We start from the raw sequence: 18,263 nt of genomic DNA on the forward strand, positions 1-18,263 counted from the left end.
TCTTTGAGAATGTGTTCCATCAATTCGGCCAGCAAAGACATTAAGCTAACTGGCCTGTAATTCCCCAGATCCTCCCCAGATCTCTTCTTAAAAATTGGTGTTACATTGGCTACTTTGCAGTCCTCTGGTACAGAGCCTGATTGTAGGGATAAGTTACATATTTTTGCAACAAGGTCAGCAATTTCACATTTAAGTTCTTTAATTTCACATGTAAGTTCTTTAAAGCCTCTTGGGTGGAAAAATTTGTTTTTCCAGACAGTTTAGAATATCATCTCTTGTCATCTCTGACTCAGTTCTTTAGCCTTTGTCTCCAAGAAGCTTGCTTCAGGCACAGGTACAAGACAGATGCAAGGAACTTATTTAGTTTCTCTGAAATCTCCATATATTTCTTAATAATCCCTTTCACTCCCTCATCATCTAACAGCCCAACAGCATCTCTGGCAGGTTTCCTGCTTCTAATGTATTTAAAGAAGTTTTTGTTATTCCCTTTGATGCTTTTAGCTAAGTGTTCCTCAAATTCTTATCACATCCCTTGTCCCTTGCATTTCTTTTGCCAGAGTTTGTTCCTTTTTGTTCTCTTCATTTAGGCAGGCCTTCCAGTTTCTGAAGGAGTTCTTTCCCCCCTTTATAGCTTTCTTGACTTTACTTGTTAGCTATGCTGGCATCCTTCTGGACTTGGTGGTACCTTCCCTTCTGTTTGGCATACATTCTAACTGGGCTTCTATTATTGTAGTTTTAAATAAACTCCATTTATTCTGGAGCGAAGTGACTCCCTTGATTTTCCCTTTCAGTTTTCTTTTCACCAAGCTTCTCATTTTAGAGAAGTTTTCCTTTCTGATTAAAGTGTCTATGTTAGACTTCCTTGGTGATTTTCTACTTGTATATATGCTGAATTTGATCACACTCACTGTTCCCCAAAGTTTCCATGACAGTGACATTGTGCACCACTCAGGATTAAGTCCAAGGTCACCTTCTCTATGATTGGTTCCATGACCAATTATTCTAGGACACAGTTGTTCAGCATATCTAGAAATTTGACCTCTTTGTCATTACTTAAATGTGAGTTTACCCAGTCTCTATGTGGGTAATTGAAGTCACCAGTGTTCCCTCTAAGGTGTGTGCACACATAGATTTTTTTTTAATGTCTGCACAATTAATTTTAGATCCCACTCAGGTTGAATCAGGAAGGCACGATTCTGAATGCACATGCGCACACACTGTCTTGATACTGCCTTCCAGAACAAAACTCTTTCTGTACACAGATGAAAAAAGTTAGAGGGAACACGGCAAGTCACTCACTATTATAGCTTTGTCTCTCTTTAACACCTCCCTGATTTCCTTCTGCAACTTCCAGTCACTGTCAGTATTTTGATCAGGAGGGCGACAGCACATTCCTAGCAGTGTTCCCTGTAACAGGGATTCCCAGATTTTGTTTATAATTAATTAATTACGTACATTTATACACTACCCCATTCAAAAACATCCCTGGTTGGTTCATAACACAAAATCAGTTAAAACATTAATATAATTAAAACAATTTAAAATACAATAAAAACTCTAAAATGGCCACCCAGAAACATAAGTTTGGGTGGGGTATAAATTTGATAGATAAATAAATAAATCCAAAGCTTTATAACTAAACTAAAAGCCTGACTGGACAGGTATGTTTTTAGGTCCTTCTTATAAACATTCAGAGAAGTGGAAACTCTAATTTCTTTAGGAAACGTATTCCAGAGTCCCGGTCCAAATCTAGAAAAGGCCTGGTTTCAAGTCGCCACCAACGAAGCCGGTGGCAACTGCAACCGGACCTCCCCAGATGATCTTAACAGGCAATGGGGTTGATGAAGAAGGCGGCACTCTCTTAAATATCTTGGACCCAAGCCATTTAGTGCTTTGTAGATAATAAACAGCACTTTGTATTTCAGCTGGAAACTTATCGGCAGACAGTGTAATTCTTCTAAAATGACTGTAATATCTCTTTGGGCAACCCTGGAGACCAACCTGGCTACAACTCCCAGCATCGTTAGTTGCAATGGCCTTTGGCTGAGGATTATGGGAGTTGTAGTCAACATCTGAAAATCCCTGTTACAGGGAACACTGATTCCTAGTAGCACATTTCCTTTCAGGCCTTGTCACTCAGAGTTTCTGTGGAGGTCTCTAGTCTTCCTAGGTTTTCGAGCTTGTTGGATTCTATCCTTTAACATACAGTGCAACTCCACCCAAAATTCATCCCTTCTTGTCCTTTCTATTGAGTTTATAGCCAGGAATAACTGTGTCCCACTGGTTCTCACTGTTCCACTATGTTTCCTTTATGCCCACTATGTTTTCATTAGTAACCAAAATGAAAGAAGGGCTGCGGTTCCACAATAAGCGTTCAGCATCCCTGTGCCAAAGGCTTCTTTTGCTGTGTACCAGGTTCAGAGGGGGAGTAATTTCCATGTCTCTTCCCTCCCTCCCAAATCAATTTTCTTTCCCTGTACATGAGGCTCATAGACACCAGGAACATATTAATGAATGTGGAAAGTGCTTTTCAAGTGAGGGGAGAGGCATGACAATTGCTTCCCCTCTGTAGATGGTCCATTGCAGGGCCACTGAAGGCTCTTTGTGGACACCAAACCCTTCTTTCATCTCCAGAAGGCTGAGGATCATGTGGGTCAGTGTTATCAATCAGGAAAGCAGGCCTGCCTATATAAGGTGCAAATGGTTGCCCAAAGATGCTATCTGCTTCTGCACCTGTTGGGATGTGGGTAGAAGTTGCCCAGGCTCACTCTAGATGTATCCTCTGCCACTTAATTGATACTGTTCTCATCTGACTGTCAGCAGGGATAAGCACGGAACCAGTGGTTCCATTTCTACGACAGGAGGTATTAAGCTTTAAGAGCGGGGGAGGGAGCACTTACCCCTCCTGCTGCTTTCCCCCACCGGTATTTGTATTTTGAAAAGCCCATTGGGGTGGCAGTGTACCTCCCTGTTGCTCCCGTTTTCCAGATATTACTGGAAGTCCCCGATGCGCCTGCATAGACGTGTTGAGGACTTCTGGTCATATCCAGAAAACAGGTACACTGCCGCCCTGATGGACTTTTCAAAAGACAAATGCTGGTGGGGGGATGTGATGGGAGTGGTAAGTGCACCCTCCCCCACTCTTAAAGCTGCACCCCCTTAAAGCCCTAACCCTCTTCAAGCCTCCTGGCCGTGGTTCTGTGCACATCCCTAACTGTCAGAACATGAAGAGGGAAGCTTCTCAAGTTCAGCAGTGGGTTTCTGTTACAGCAATAAGAAATGCAATTGCATCATGGTTGCGGCAGGCCACCTTGACTCTCCAGCTGTTGAACAACAACTTCCATCATTCCCAGCCATAATTTATTGGACTAGTGTGCCTAAAAGTAATTTCTTCAGGTGTCTGATGCTGGTTCTCAGTTAAATATGAACACAAAGCAAAACAAGTTTGTGGCTGCTTTTATCTTTTGTGATCTGTTGTCACAATAGAAATCCATCTATCCTTATCAAGACTTACATAATCGGCCATCTACTACATTCCATCCCACCAAAGTTGCAACATGTCTTCAAGCAACAGCATTCAATATTAAAACATCAAACTTTCAGGCTAAACTCAAATCTGGAGCAACCATCCATTTATATCACACTTTTCCTCTAAGGAGCTCACAGTGGTGTACGTGGCCCTTTTTTATCTCCATAGAAATCCTGTGAGGTACATTAGCTCGAGAGGTAAAGGCCCCAAAGTCACTCAATGATATTCATGGTTGAATTATAATCCTGTCCCTCCTGCCCCAATCTAGTCTAACACTGTAACCACTACACAATGCCAACTCTTTCCTGCTTGTTAAGATAACTGCACTTGATTAATCACCTCTTAATACTGAAAAATTCCAAGTCTCAAATGCTACAAAACTAGTCAGCCTAGAAGTGGATCATATTATATCATACAAACACCTTATATACACAGCTTGTAGGGGTTTTTTTTACACACTTTCAAAGCTTGTTGCTTCTATTAGAGGCAGCAATAGGACTCCCAATGTAATCTGAATGTTCTGTAAATTATTTTGACCTCTGTCAATAAAATCTATTGTGAATATTTTGCAACATTTCTAGGAGTCTCAGGTTTAAACTCTGAAGTTTCCAGAATGGAATTCCATTGTGAATCAGTTATACTTGTGCCTTTACTATATGGATTTAGTGCATAGAAGGTATTCACAGTAGTACCTTCAGTTGACCACAACAAGATGTAAAGAGGAGATGGCTCTGGTGCAGGCCACTCTCCTCTATGCAAAGCTAACAAGAGGACATATCAGCCTGAAGGATCCATGTAAACTGCTCTGACAACTTTTTTTGTTGAAGAGCAGTGCAGTATGTGAATGTTAACTAGTCTACAAAATAATCCATTTAAGTTTCATTATTCTGATGCAAAAGTTTCATGATCAACTGGAACAAGTGATAATCATTTCCACTTGTTTGCAATCAGCAATATACAGCTGTTAATTTGGACCCTGCAACTATTTGCACTCCCAGGCTTAAAGGCATACCTGTGAACATCTTAAGCATACTTTTCACTTTGGAATAGTTTAGTAGATATAACAGATTTGTTAATGTTGTGGTGAACGATTCCAGTCTTTGTAGCTGCCAAGTACTGAATTGGGAACCTTGTGCATACAAACATATACTCTATCACTAAACTATAGGCAGTGCAGGCTATGCTTGGTAAGAAAGAGGCAGGCAAAAGAGAACTTTGTACTTATGTTAACTAAAGACGCGTTCGTTCTTCCACCCTTTTTAATTGCACTCCTAACCACACACTCATCAGCTTGGCGATGCAGCCCAAACCACTTGGATTCCAAGCCCGCCCTTTCGGAATGCTACTTAAAGTAAAACACAAACACGGTGTTGTTGTTTTTTTAAAAAGAGCTTATTTTTCAAGAAAATATTTATCAAAGAAAGCCTGCAAGAGCCGTTTGTAGTACGGAGGAACTCCCAGCTTATATTACCTTTCCGAGCCCCTTCTAGTTTCCCGTATAGGCAAATAGACTTTTTGTACACACACAAGCTACAATCACCGATGCCAGAAGGCAATACTACGAAGGAACGTAAGCTATTCCTACATAATCGCTACACGCTACACCGCAACAGCCTAGGAACTCTCTCTCGTTTCTTCTCCCGAGCCTCAGAACCCTGCGTCTGTAATTTCCCAGCACGGATTCCAGGACCGAAGGCAGTCATATCCACACGCTCTCCCGCCTCACAAAGGAGCGTGCTGTACTTCTCCCGTCTCCTTTTTCTTTCCCCTTCCTATGACGTCAACAAATCCGCGTCTGCGCAAAGCGATTCCTTTGCACCCCTAAGGGGGTTGTGGGCGTGGCTCTGCGAGCGGTTCTGGCAGGGGCTTGTCAAATGGGGAAGAGGGAGTGAGAGAAAAGGAAAGAGAAGGCCGCGCGCGCTTTAACGAAGGGTGCGCGCACTAGCTTGGGGCGGTTGCGTGGCTGGTTAGAGAGGTAGCGGCGGCAGCGCGCGCCGGCCCTCCATTATAAAGCTTAAAGCTGCCATTGCCGCGCCTGGTTCTCCCTCCTTCTCCGCGCGCTCCCGCTCCGGCCCCTTCGTGTGTGAGTGTGCACAAGTGGGGGAGGGGAGCGAGTGAAGCGGCTCTGCCTTCCGTCGGTTCATCACCGTATCCATCCCCTCCATGGTCTCTGCTCCACCCCACTAGCCGGTGAGCGGTTGCCTGCTGGGATTAGCCACTGGAGGCCGTAGGGAAAAAGGGGCCGCGACGGAGAGGGTGGGGAAAGGTGAAGACCTGGCGGCGGCAGGAACTGGAGTAAGTGAGAGAGCGAGACACGCGGGGAGGCTGAGGCCCACAGAAGGAGGGAACAAGGAGCGGCGGCGGCGGCGACAGGGGCAACAGCTGGAGAGATTCCCAGCGTGGCCATTGGAACCTCCGGCGCGGATTGGGCTCTATTCGGCGTGAGGCGACTGGGATTTAACGTGGTGGTGCCTGGCGGCTGTGGTGGCGGCGCGTTGTGCGGGGAGCGCGGAGGGGATCGTGCCCGCGCCCCCCCTCCCGCCTCGGCCGCCTGTGTCTGTGGCTAATTCCCCCCCATCTGGACCATGGCCGACGACGACGTGCTGTTCGAGGATGTGTATGAGCTCTGCGAGGTGATCGGCAAGTAAGTTGGGGCGGCCAATGGACCAGGGGAGGGAGAACTGAGGCGGCCAAAGCAGTAGCAGTCAGCAGCGAGCCTCCTCCCTGATGGGAGGGGGGGAAGGTGGGGGGAAGAGATGCTCGGCTCCGTTCCCACCTGAGCTACTGCGGCCGCTGTGTCTGAGGAGGAAGGGAGGGGAAAGAGAGGGGCACGCTCCATGGCGGCGGCGGCGGCGGGACTGAGTGACACGACAAGCGAATTCGGTGTGGCTTCCACGCGCTTTCATACGATGGGAGAAGTGACCTGATGGGTTCTCCCTCTTCCCCCCCCCCTGCTCCCCACGCTCTCACCACCATGATTGAACATTGCATTGCTGGGTGATTGCTTCTGAGCTTTCTCCCGATTTCCTTCTTATCCCAGCGTTAACCCGGATCTCTATGACCGCTTGCCTGCCGAGAAGGTAGACAAGCAAGGGACGGGGGAGATGTTCTCCTCCACATCTCGCTCACTCTGTGGTGTGTCTGTATATTTGTGCGCCAGGTGTCTTCCTGTATTTTGCTGCATAATAACCAGCTCGTTAGCGGCGATGTAAGTGACACTCAGGTAATGCTCAGTTTCTCTGTAAATTTTTCTCCACCCACTTGGAATAATGATGAAGAGTGCAGAAGGAGACGTTGGCTTTCTAGGGTTTATTATGCAACTGCTTTTAAACTGAAGTTACAGGGTTACTAACCTACCACTGTTGTCTGTTTTTGAGGGGTCAGTTTGGTATGTTGTTTGAAAATCGCAGCCTAAATCCTCTCAGTTTGTCATGTATAATTATATACTAGGGGAAAGAAAAGAAAATAATCATGATGCTGAGCGAACATGAATGCTGAGTTTATTCCCACCACCACCACCACAACTGTCTAATACTGACATTGGTTTTTGTGAGCTTTCCTCCACATCTTCTTTCTGTTGTTGTTTTTGATAATAAAACAAAAGTGAAATGAAGATACAGCTTTTTAGAAGACTGAATAACTTCAATATTGGAGTCAGTTGGAGCAGTCCAATTTATTCCAACGGGAGCAGTGAAGTGGTTTTCCCAAGTGTCACTTTTTAAAGGGTAACTACATGTCGAGAAACATTTTTCTCTGTTTTGTTATTGCTATAAGCATGTTTCAGAATGAAAGTTTGTTTACTGTAACATTTTAGAAGTAATACTTATGATGTACTAAAGATATGTTATGATTTGGTTATGTTTAGTTCAAAATTTATCTTTTATGAAGCTAAAAGTTGGTGCTTGCAGTGTTTGAGTGTACTTGATCTTGTTACATCTTTTGCTAAACTCTCAGCTTTGACTATACTATATTTTATTTATTTATTTATTATTACATTTATAAACTGCCTCATCCTCTGGGTGGTATACAAACGTGTACATGTGTTACAAGTATCTCCTAACTCTGATTATTTCATTAAACTCTGCTTATGAGAAGAAAAGTGTGTCTGAGAGAGAGAGAGAGAGAGAGAGAGAAAGAGAGATTCAGTCTCTCATTCAGTCAAAATCCTTGAAACTGGCATGACTGTCTTAGTGGGTACTTCATCGTTCTGGTTGTGTTTTTTGGGAAGATATTTATGTTCAATAGAATGTGAAATACAGCCTTTTTTTCCTTTTTTGGTCTTTTGCAGTAAATATACACAGTTTCTGATGTCTACGTCTGTTGCAGGGATGTTGTATTCAAACTATGCTATTTTGTAACTAGCAAAATGCAATACTCCCCCTAGGTGGCTCATTTGTCATTATGAATGATAGTATACTATTGTGATGAATGAAATAGTCCTCAATTCAACCTTGGTTAATCCATGAATTCACTACATAAGAACAGCCCTGCTGGATCAGTCCCAAGGCCTATCTAGTCCAGCATCCTGTTTCACACAGTAGTCTATTGCGTGCTTCTGGGAAGTCTGAAGGTAAGAGATGAAGGTATGCCTGCTCTTCTGCTTTTGCTTTCCTGCAACTGGTATTTAGAGGCATCCTGTCTCTGAGCCTGGAGATAGGTGATAACCATCAAGACCTAGACCATGAATTTGTCCAAGCCCCTTTTAAAGCCATCCAAGCTGGTGGCCATCATCACATACTGTGGCAGAGAATTTCACAGATTAATTATGCATTGTGTGAAAAAATACTGTACTTCCTTTTGCTAGTCTTAAATTTCCTGGCAGTCAGTTTCATAGGATGGCCCCTGGTTCCAGTGTTGTGAGAGAGGGAGAAAAAATTCTCTCTAACCACTCTCCACACCATGCATAATTCTATAGACATCTTTCATGTCTCCCCTTAGTTGCTTTTTCCAAATGAAAAAGCCCCAAATGCTGTAGCCTTGCCTCATAAGAAAGGTGCTGTAGGCCCCTGATCATCTTGGTTGCCCTCTTCTGCACCTTTTCCATTTCTACACAGTGCCTTTTGAGGTACGGTGACCAAAACTGTGCACAGTACTTCAAATGAGGCTGCAACATAGATTTGTATAAGAACATTATGATATTAGCAGTTTTATTTTCAATCCCCTTCCTAATGATCCTGAGTATGGAATTTGCCTTTTTCACAGCTGTCACACATTGAGGCTACACTTTCAACAAGCTATCTTCCATAATTCCAAGATCCCTGCTCAGACCCCATCAGTGTATATGTGAAGGTGGGAATTTTTGTCAGTGTGTGCATCACTTTTAACCACATCCCATTTAATCACATTTACCATTTTATTGTCCACTCACTCAGTTTAGAGATTTCCTTTTGGAGTTCCCTTCAATTCATTTTTGATTTCCCTATACTAAGTAGTTGAAAGTAGTAGTTTGTCGTCTGCAAATGTGGCCACTTCACTGCTCATCCCAACTTCTAGATCACTAATGAATACATTAAAAAGCACTAGTCCCAGTACAGATCCCTGGGGACTAGGGGACCTTACACAGGCCAGACTATATCAGACTCAACCTTTTCCTGGAATACAGGGGTCCAGCCTACCTTACAGGGTTGCTGCCAATATTACTATTTTTTCTGTACAGAATTGGGTGAGCATCAGAGGCACTGGTTGGCTATTGTTTATGTTATGAATAATGACTTCATTAACTTTATTTTAATTTTTACATTTTCACTTTATTTAAAGGCTGTGCTTCCAACAGTACAATTCCTACATGTGCTTATGTAATTTTCTTTTTAAAGTGGCACTGGCTACAAAGTTAATCCCTAGTAGTGATGCCTGGTCATTTTGTGAGCCTTAAAATAATATCTGTTTTTGGAGACTGTATTGAAAAACAAGACTAGCATGTTTCTTACAACAGGTGCAGGAAGTGATGTCACCATAGTGGGTAAGCTGGATGTTCAAACATCTTCCATGAATGTTCAGCTTTCATTTAAACAGCAAGTGTCTAGCTCTGTTTCTTAGAGAGATATCAGGGCGGGGGGGGGGGGCGGGATATATAAAAGCACTAGCTTTGATGGCGACTCAGAGGCAGGCCTTCTTTGTAGCTGCTCCTGGGCTGTGGAATGTACTCCCAGCAGAAATCCGTAATCTTAATTCCTTATTGACCTTCAAGAGAGCCCTTAAAACCCATCTGTTTGGCTTGGCCTTTCAGGGTTTTTAATTAGTTTTAATTGTTTTAATGTTAACCTGGTTTTCAGGGTTTTAATTGTTCTGATAGTTTAATTGTTTTAAAAGATTTTTTTAAATTGGTGTTCATATTTGTATTTCTGTTTTAATTGTTTTTAATGATTTCTCTTTTTAATTGTAAACCGCCCTGAGCCATTTCGGAAGGGCGGTATAAAAATCGAATGATTGAATGAATGAATGAATAAATATATGCAATATTCTGTATCTAATTGCTCAGTGGAAGTAAATCTGCTCCTAGTGTTCTGGCCAGTGCATAAAATAATAGGATGAAGGACTTGGCACTTTTGAATTGTTAAAGTAATCAATTAATTGTAAACACACTGACTAGTTGACTATTTGTACTTGGCTCACTTTATCATCAGGCACGTTCGTTCTCCAGGCCTAGGTGTAGGATTGGAGATTGGTGGTATAGCAGCTACCCTCCCTCTCCCCCTCAGGTGGTTTATATGTAGAGGGAATAACGTGCTATTGGTATTGTTGGAGCATTGGGCTAAAATGACCTGAGAACAGGGCTTCAACTGATTATATGGTCTGTACTTTAGCCAGCTCTTAGTTCTGAAATGTGTTGCATGGAAATTACTCTGAAGTAAATGGCTAAAGTTTGCAGTAGGGATGTATACAAAATGGATTTCGCATTCTCTTTTTGAGCTCAAAATTTCCAAAATGTGCCATCAAAACAGCAGCCGAGCTGGCTGTTTTGAAACGTTTTGAGTGTTTCAGCCATAGGGAACAACGGGGAACTCGAAACACCCCATTGTTCCCCACGGGTAATTCCTAGGGACACCAGATTGGGTTGTGTGGTATGGCATGATGATTGCTACCTACCACGCATCCCACAAAAGAAGTGGGCAAGGAGGCGATTTTTAACCAGTTGCCCATTTCTTTTGTGGGTTGTGTGTTAGATAGCACTAGCGATTTGCACGAATGTGTTCGGGAGCCTGGAGCAATCCTTTAAGGTGCAGGGAGGGTACTCTTACCTCCCCCACCGCATTTCCCCTCCGGCGCTGTCCCCAAAATTGCTGCTGCAGGGCTGCAGCATACCTCCTTGCACCCCAGTCAGTGTCCTACCGGAAGTGGCTGTCACACATAGGGGAAGGCAGGCACCTATGTTCTGCCTTTGACAATCTGAGATCCAGCAAAACCAGACCGTTATAGCAGCAATGGTACAGCATATTATACTCAGTGCTGATAAAAGAAAACCACAAGATCAAACCTTCCTCCTGTCCTGATATGTCCTCTTCTTCAAGAGAGGCACAATATAGCCTCCGCTAGCCCAATTTTATGCAGTCGTGAGGTAACCCGCTCAAGTACCCCTCCCCTAAAACCGGGTTTTAGCGAGCGCTCTGCAAACCTGATTTTTAAAATCATGAGTAGCCGCGCTGCGGCTCCGCACCATGGCTACTCATGAGTAGGCCCCTGGAGGGGAGGTGAAAAGCCGCCTCCCGGCTCCGGGGGTCTCACCAGCATGCCCTGCACGCTTGTGTAGGGCATGCTGGAGCTTCTGGGGGCCAATTGGCCCCCGCTTCCCCCCAGCCCCCGCCAGCTTCATCACGGAGCCGGCAATTGTGTAGGCGGCCAAGCCTGCCTCCCAGGGCTCCTGCTTGCTTGTGTGGGCTTAGCCCACTCTCCCCGCTCTGCTGCACAGACCCGGTCTCACTGATTGTGAGACTCGGCTCCCTGCCTCCCAGACCCTTTGAATACATTTTGAATTTGAAATTCCTTGTTTTGTGTACTCCACTCCTCCCCCCCAGCCAATAGGGCACACGATTTGCATGGCAAGCATACGAAGAAACAAGGAGATCATAAGTCAATCAGAAGCTAGTGCCAGAAAACCAATCCATAAGGGGGAAACAGGCCTCCAAAATGGCGCTCAGAGCATCTAAACATTTAGATGGAAATGGGGTTGTTGTGCTCAGAGGTCCAAACAGGTCCTTTATTTACAGGGTTTTGAGTTCGAGACACTCGAAATGGCTCATTTCAAGTCGAAGCATTTTGCCATTGAAATGTTTCACACATCCCTAGTTTGCAGACCTGCATACTTGAACCTACTTTAAATTACTTGGTTGGAAGTTCTGTTGATTCCAGTGGAACCTTTACAAAGTAAGGCTGCAGATATGGCAACCCTCTTTCTTTTCTTTCTTTTCTTTCTTTTCTTTCTTTTCTTTCTTTTCTTTCTTTTCTTTCTTTTCTTTCTTTTCTTTCTTTTCTTTCTTTTCTTTCTTTGCATTAAAAAGATCACAGAATATTGAAATAGAGTTTTATATTGTCAACCCATACAGCTTCAGAGCTGGGGGAAGAATAAGCTCAGCAATGGAGAATCCCATGTCATCACATTGCCAGATATACTAACTACTTGTAGTTAAGATTTTTTGGTAAAGATCAGAAAGACCACTGTAAAAATCAACTTCATTTGCATAATTAGTATTTTAAAATCTGTTGGTGGACATAGTTTGGCTTTATTCTCCATTGATTCAGATTTAGGATCAGTCCTAATTGCTTTTGAATAGCTATTTATACATATAGAAATGTGCAAATGTGAAGTTCAACATGTTGCACTGGTTTAGCTTTGTCAACTATAAAATATTTTTTGCAGTTTAAAGTGTAAATGCCTTGTTCAAATAAGGATGATCTCCTTGCTGTTTATTGTGGAAAAGAATATTCTTTTCAGGAAGCCTATTTTATGAGGGCTGAAACAATGGTGGTTTTTAGCTTCGTGATAACTGTATTTTTTTTATCGGTCACTAAAACTTCTAAAAAGATCAAACTCCTGAAGTAATTTAGTATTTCAGCTGGTGTGTAATAGTACAATCTAGAGTTTGTACTTTTTGATATATAATTATATTAATACTCATCACATGGTAAAAATTGCAGATACATTAGAACTAGAATGTTTTATTTCATAAATTTGTTCAAATTGAAGGGAGTGAGTTCAGAAAAAGAGCTGGAAAACATGTAATGTTGCTTTTGTATATAAAGTAATTTCATCTCCAAAAAAGGAAGTACTGTATTCAAATGGGATTATAAAGTTTGTTAAATTTTACACCGTTATACTTAAACATATAAACTTACACACATCAGAGATTATTTTTTTTACACATTTTATATCCCACTTTTCCTCCAAGGAGCCCAGAGTGGTGTACTACATACTTAGGTTTCTCCTCACAACAACAACCCTGTGAAGTAGGTTAGGCTGAGAGAGAGTGACTGGCCCAGAGTCACCCAGCTAGTTTCATGGCTGAATGGAGATTTGAACTCGGGTCTCCCCGGTCCTAGTCCGGCACTCTAGCCACTACACCACGCTGGCAGATGTGTGGTTGGCTAAATGATTGTGCTTGTGAGGATCTACCAATGTAATTTGACATAAGCTGGATTAATGTTAAACTATTGTTGAAGCATAATTTTGTATTTCTAGTGTGAACCTAGTGTGTGTTTAATGAGTTCTTGGTGTACAAAATCCCTTGTATTTGGGCTAACTTAGACTTGGATCTCACAATCACTGCAGTGTCTGAATCAGAGGTGTCCAACAACTCATCTTATGTGGCTAGGATGGGTCAGTTCCAGTTTGTGACTCCTGAGGATGTGGACAAGTTGTTTGGAGTGGTGCGGCCTGCCACCTGTTCTCTTGACCCTTGTCCAACAATTTATATTATCTGGCAGGGAGATGGTTGTAGAAGGCTTGGTAGAAATTATCAAAGCTTCTCTGAGAGAAAGCAGGATGCCTCCTGCCTTAAGGAGGAAATCATTGGACCTCTTCTGAAGAAGCCTGCATTGGATCCCTCAGTTAAACTATAGGCCTGTCTCCAACCTTCTGTGGCTGGGCAAGGTAATTGAGAGGGTGGTGGCCTCCCAGCTCCAGACAGTCTTGGAGGAAACTGACTATCTAGACCCATTTTAAACTGGCTTTCAGGTGGGTTGTGGGGTGGAGACTGCCTTGGCCGGCCTGATGGATGATCTCCAATTGGGAATTGACAGAGGAAGTGTGTTGGTCCTTTTGGATCTCTCGGTGGCTTTTGATACTATTGACCATAGTATCCCTCTGGAATGTCTGAGAGTGTTGGGGGTGGGAGGCACTGATTTGCAGTGGCTCTGCTCCAACCTTTCGGACAGATTCCAGATGGTGTCACTTGGAGACTGTTGCTCTTCAAGATGTGAGCTTTTGTATGGCATCTCCAGGGCTCCATACTTTCCCAATGCTTTATAACCTCTACATTAAACCGCTGGGAGAGATTGTGCAGAAATTTGGTGATTTGATATGCTTGACACCCAAGTCTATTTATCTATATCTACATCCTCAGGAGAGGGCATCTTCCCTAAATGCATGGCTGGAGGTGGTAAGGGGGTGGATGAGGGATAATAAACTGAGACAATCCAGATAAGGCAGAAGTACTTCTTGTGTGGGGTTGAAACTCCAGAGACTATTTTGATCTGCTGGTTCTGAATGGGTTCACGCTCCCCAGAAGGAACAGGTACATAGTCTGGGGGTATTTCTGGATCTGAACCTCTCTCTGGTATCTCAGGCTGAGGTGGTGGCCAGATGTGCTTTCTATCCAGTTTGGCTAATAGGCCTGCTGCATAGGTTTCTTCAGATGAATGACCTCAGAACAGTGGTACATTTGCTGGTAACCTCCAGAATTGAGTACTGCAATGCACTCTATGTGGGCTGCCTTTGTACATAGTCCAGAAACTGCAGTTGGTACAGAATGTGGCAGCCAGCTTGTCTCCTGGGTCATGTTGAAGAGACCATATTACTCCTATACTGAAAGAGCTACACTGGCTGTAGATACGTTTCTGGGGAAAATACAAAGAGCTGATTACAACTTATAAATCCTTAAACAGCCTAGGCCCTGGGTATTTAAGATAACTTCTTCTTCTTCTTCACCATGAGCCCCATTGGACATTGAGATCATCCTGAGAGGTTCATCAGCAGTTGCCACCGGCTCATCTGGTGGTCACACAGGGATGGGCCTTCTCTGTTGCAGCGCCAAGACTTTGGAATGTGCTCTCTGCTGAAATAAGAGCCTCCCCATATCTGACTTGTAAAAAGTAACTAAATTTGACTATGATTTTAAATTGTGTTAAGCTTTATTTTCTCTGTTTTGTCTTGTAAACAGCCCAGTGATGAAAGTTTGGGGCGGAGTACAAATTTGACAAATAAAATAAACAAACAAACCTTGGGCTCACTTGTTCACACACTTCCCTTCATATGTAATGGGAGGAAGTTTCTATTCCTCATTTAATACAGCCTGGGATTATTTGTTCATCTGAATCCTGGTTTGTTCTAACTACATCTTCTGAACAAGCTAGGATCAGATCCTGGTTTGATACCTCCCTAGCTTGTTCACAAATGGTGATTAGAACAAACCAGGATTTGGCAGTTTGGATGACAAATTCAGGAATGTAAGCAGCCAATTTCTTCCTCTCGTGCACAGAGAAGGAGCATACAAGGCCAAGGTTAATGCTAGCAGTGTTAAAGCTTGATTTAATGTTATGTCTGAACTTGAACACTATCTCAGTCTAATCTTCTGGAAATGAAAACATGTTTGCTGCTTGTATTGTTTCCATCTTGTTCTCAACAGCTTACCTCAAGGAATCACACAACTGCTGATTTGGAGGGTCCTTCATAGCTGGACTTTCAGACTAGCACAGAAATGTGTCTCGTGAGTCCTGCTTGACTTTGACCTCTGTGAACCATTCCCATGTCTTTTATATAGACCTTAGGCGAAGGTTAACTGACCCTCTTTTACATAATCTGCCAGGTCGATTGGATGAATTCTACATCAAATATTTGCTTATAGATGTGAATTCATCTGTCACGCACACATGCAGTTGCAAAATTCTGTTGTTCTGCATTATGAGTTCATTGCACTCTGCTTGCTAATGGTTAGATCCAGTGTACAGTTACGTTATTAATATGGCTATGTATAGAATATTATTTGTTTTAGATGGTGTGTTATTGGTCAAATACCATAATAAAGATTGACTGAACCATTCCACATTGAATAAAGTTCACAGAGAGTGAAGTTCATACTTTGTTGTACTTTGGGTAACATGGAGTATTTAATGTCTTCAGGAACAACTTCATTAGTGCTGGAACTGTTTGGGATATGAAGTTTTCTTAAGTCTGTGTGGTTTAAAAAATTATTTGCATCTGAATGCACACATGTTGTCTACTTTCAGAGAAGCCTACTTAAGGAAAGTAAGCTTATGAGATCACATATATGTAAGCTTGTGTGTGTGTGAACTTATCAACTTCAGAATGCCTGGACATATGAACCGAACTGGGTACAATTGTAGATTGTTTGAGATGGTGTTGTCCACCCTCCTGATTCAAGATGGCAGATGCATGAATGTTTGAGGCACAAGTGGGCTGACTTGTTAACTATCTAACTGATTTGAACCAAATTTGGTACACTTATAGAGAGTGGCACATAAAGACATCTCAGTGGCACAGTTTGAGATGATGTCGTCCACCCTGATTCAAGATAGTGGACGCATGAACGTTTGAATTGTAAGTTGGCTGACTTATGAACTGCCCAATCAATTTGAACTAAATTTGCTACAGCTGTAGGGACATACAGGGACGACTCAAGGCATGTAGATTATAATGATGACTCATCCACCCTGATTCAAGATGGCAGATGCTTGAATATTTAGGTGCAAGTGGGCTAACTTGTGAACTGCCTAACCAATTTGGACCAGATTTAGTCCAGTTGTGGAGATAGTTAATGGAAAGTAGGCAGATTAGTTCTTACCGGAACTGTTAGATGATGGCCTAGTATAAACTTCTCAAAATATATTTCTTGTTTAATAGTGGGTTTGCATGTTTAAGTGTATGGGCTTTGGTGTGCCTCACTTCCAGTCTGAAATACTACCAGTTATTCCCGTGGCAATTCTGTATTTGTACACTGAGTAAAGATTTAGTTGACGGAAAAATTGTACAAATTAAGTTCTTAGACTTTAACTCTTCTTTAACAATTTGACGGTTTTTATGCAAAGGTTACCTTAAGTGGCGCAGCAGGGAAATGCTTGACTAACAAGCAGAAGGCTGCCGGTTCGAATCCTCACTGCTTCTATATGGGGCAGCAGCGATATACGGTAGGAAGATGCTGAAAGGCATCATCTCATACTGCGTGGGAGGAGGCAATGGTAAACCCCTTCTGTATTCTACCAAAATAAAACCACAGGGCTCTGTGGGCACCAGGAGTCTAAATTGATTTGATGGCATACTTTACTTACCTTTACTTTATGCAAAGGTTGAAAATTATGCCTGTACATAGGGCAGTTCGGGTTTTGGAGTCCTTGGAGAGTTAACAGAAGGTAAAGCATATTACCTTGCTGTAGCTTCACCTACAGTCTTATGTGATGTGGCTGTGCATTGTAGCATTAGTGAGCTTCTGCCATAAATGGGTTTGCTAAGGCTACCAACAGAGCCCGACCCTACTGCACCATCTGATTGCCAAAAGTGGGTTGGATGTATTTGCAATGCATCTATTATATTAATTCTCCTGGGTGTGCCTTGGAATGTGCATCCCAGAGCCCAGCTGATTGGCTGGGTGGCGGACATGACTGATTGGCTGAGGCGCACCCAGGAGGATTGGTTGCCGCCGCCACGACCCGGCCGTGGAGTCCAGAGGTGGTGGGCCTGGCCCAGCCGCGGAGGCAAGGCCCAGGAGGGGAGAAAGAAAGGGGGGCAGAGGTGGCAGTGGGGAGGAGAGGTGGCAGTGGGGAGGAGAGGTGGCTGGGCCTGGAAACAGAGGCTGGGGCCAAAGCGTGGGAGAAAAGTAACTGCCGACCCCAAAGAGCGCACAGATGGTCTGTGCGGGGTCGGCTAGTTATATAATATTGTTGATAGAACTACAACTGGGAGCTCAGAGTTCAATTTTGGCTGTGGTTCTTACTAGACTGCTTCCATGAGGTTTTGCCCTGGAGTTCATTCTTGCACTTGAGAGCAGTACTGTATATCATCTTGACTTCAGTATATATTCAGTGTTAAAGGTGTCTTGCTAGTGTGAAATAGTTCATACATTTGGAGCAGAAGACTTGGATAATGACAATTCATAACTTTTTGAAACTTTTTGTGGTTTTCAGGAAGCTTTAATTTTACAGAACTCTTCAGAAAACTTTCCTGGATTTGTAACTCATTAAACATTACATGTAATGAATCTTTTATAAAACAATTTCCTTATACTGTACTGTAAGCTTTTGCTCATGTCTAACATTAATATGTCTCCCAGTAAAAGTGCAGTAGTATGAACATGGATGCAGTTTGTAGTGATTCTGATAGGTTGTTTTCATTACCTAAAGGTAAAGTGTGCCATCAAGTCGATTTCAACTCCTGGCGCCCACAGAGACCTGTGGTTGTCTTTGGTAGAATACAGGAGGGGTTTACCATTGCCTCCTCCCGTGCAGTATGAGATGATGCCTTTCAGCATCTTCCTATATTGCTGCTGCCTGATATAGGTGTTTCCCATAG

The 18,263-nt window shown here is 43.1% G+C and overlaps 1 protein-coding gene across 26 annotated transcripts in view; it reads left to right on the forward strand.

Moving 5' to 3' along the window:
* Positions 1 to 18,263, forward strand: part of CASK (calcium/calmodulin dependent serine protein kinase) — a 402,451-nt gene that overhangs the window by 13,677 nt on the left and 370,511 nt on the right. For 15 of the 26 annotated variants that reach the window (XM_053305452.1, XM_053305453.1, XM_053305459.1 and 12 more), the window contains exon 1: positions 5,373 to 6,173. The exons of 1 other annotated variant lie outside the window; for it this stretch is intronic. In XM_053305452.1, the coding sequence (XP_053161427.1) occupies positions 6,115 to 6,173 (59 nt within the window). In that variant the 5' untranslated portion in view covers positions 5,373 to 6,114. Of the gene's footprint in view, positions 1 to 5,371; positions 6,174 to 6,228; positions 6,753 to 18,263 lie in introns of those variants that run through there. 10 more of the 26 variants (XM_053305458.1, XM_053305463.1, XM_053305468.1 and 7 more) reach the window with 4 other exon arrangements.

Source organism: Hemicordylus capensis, chromosome 3 (genome assembly GCF_027244095.1).
Source record: "Hemicordylus capensis ecotype Gifberg chromosome 3, rHemCap1.1.pri, whole genome shotgun sequence".
NCBI classification, from domain to species: Eukaryota; Metazoa; Chordata; class Lepidosauria; order Squamata; family Cordylidae; genus Hemicordylus; species Hemicordylus capensis.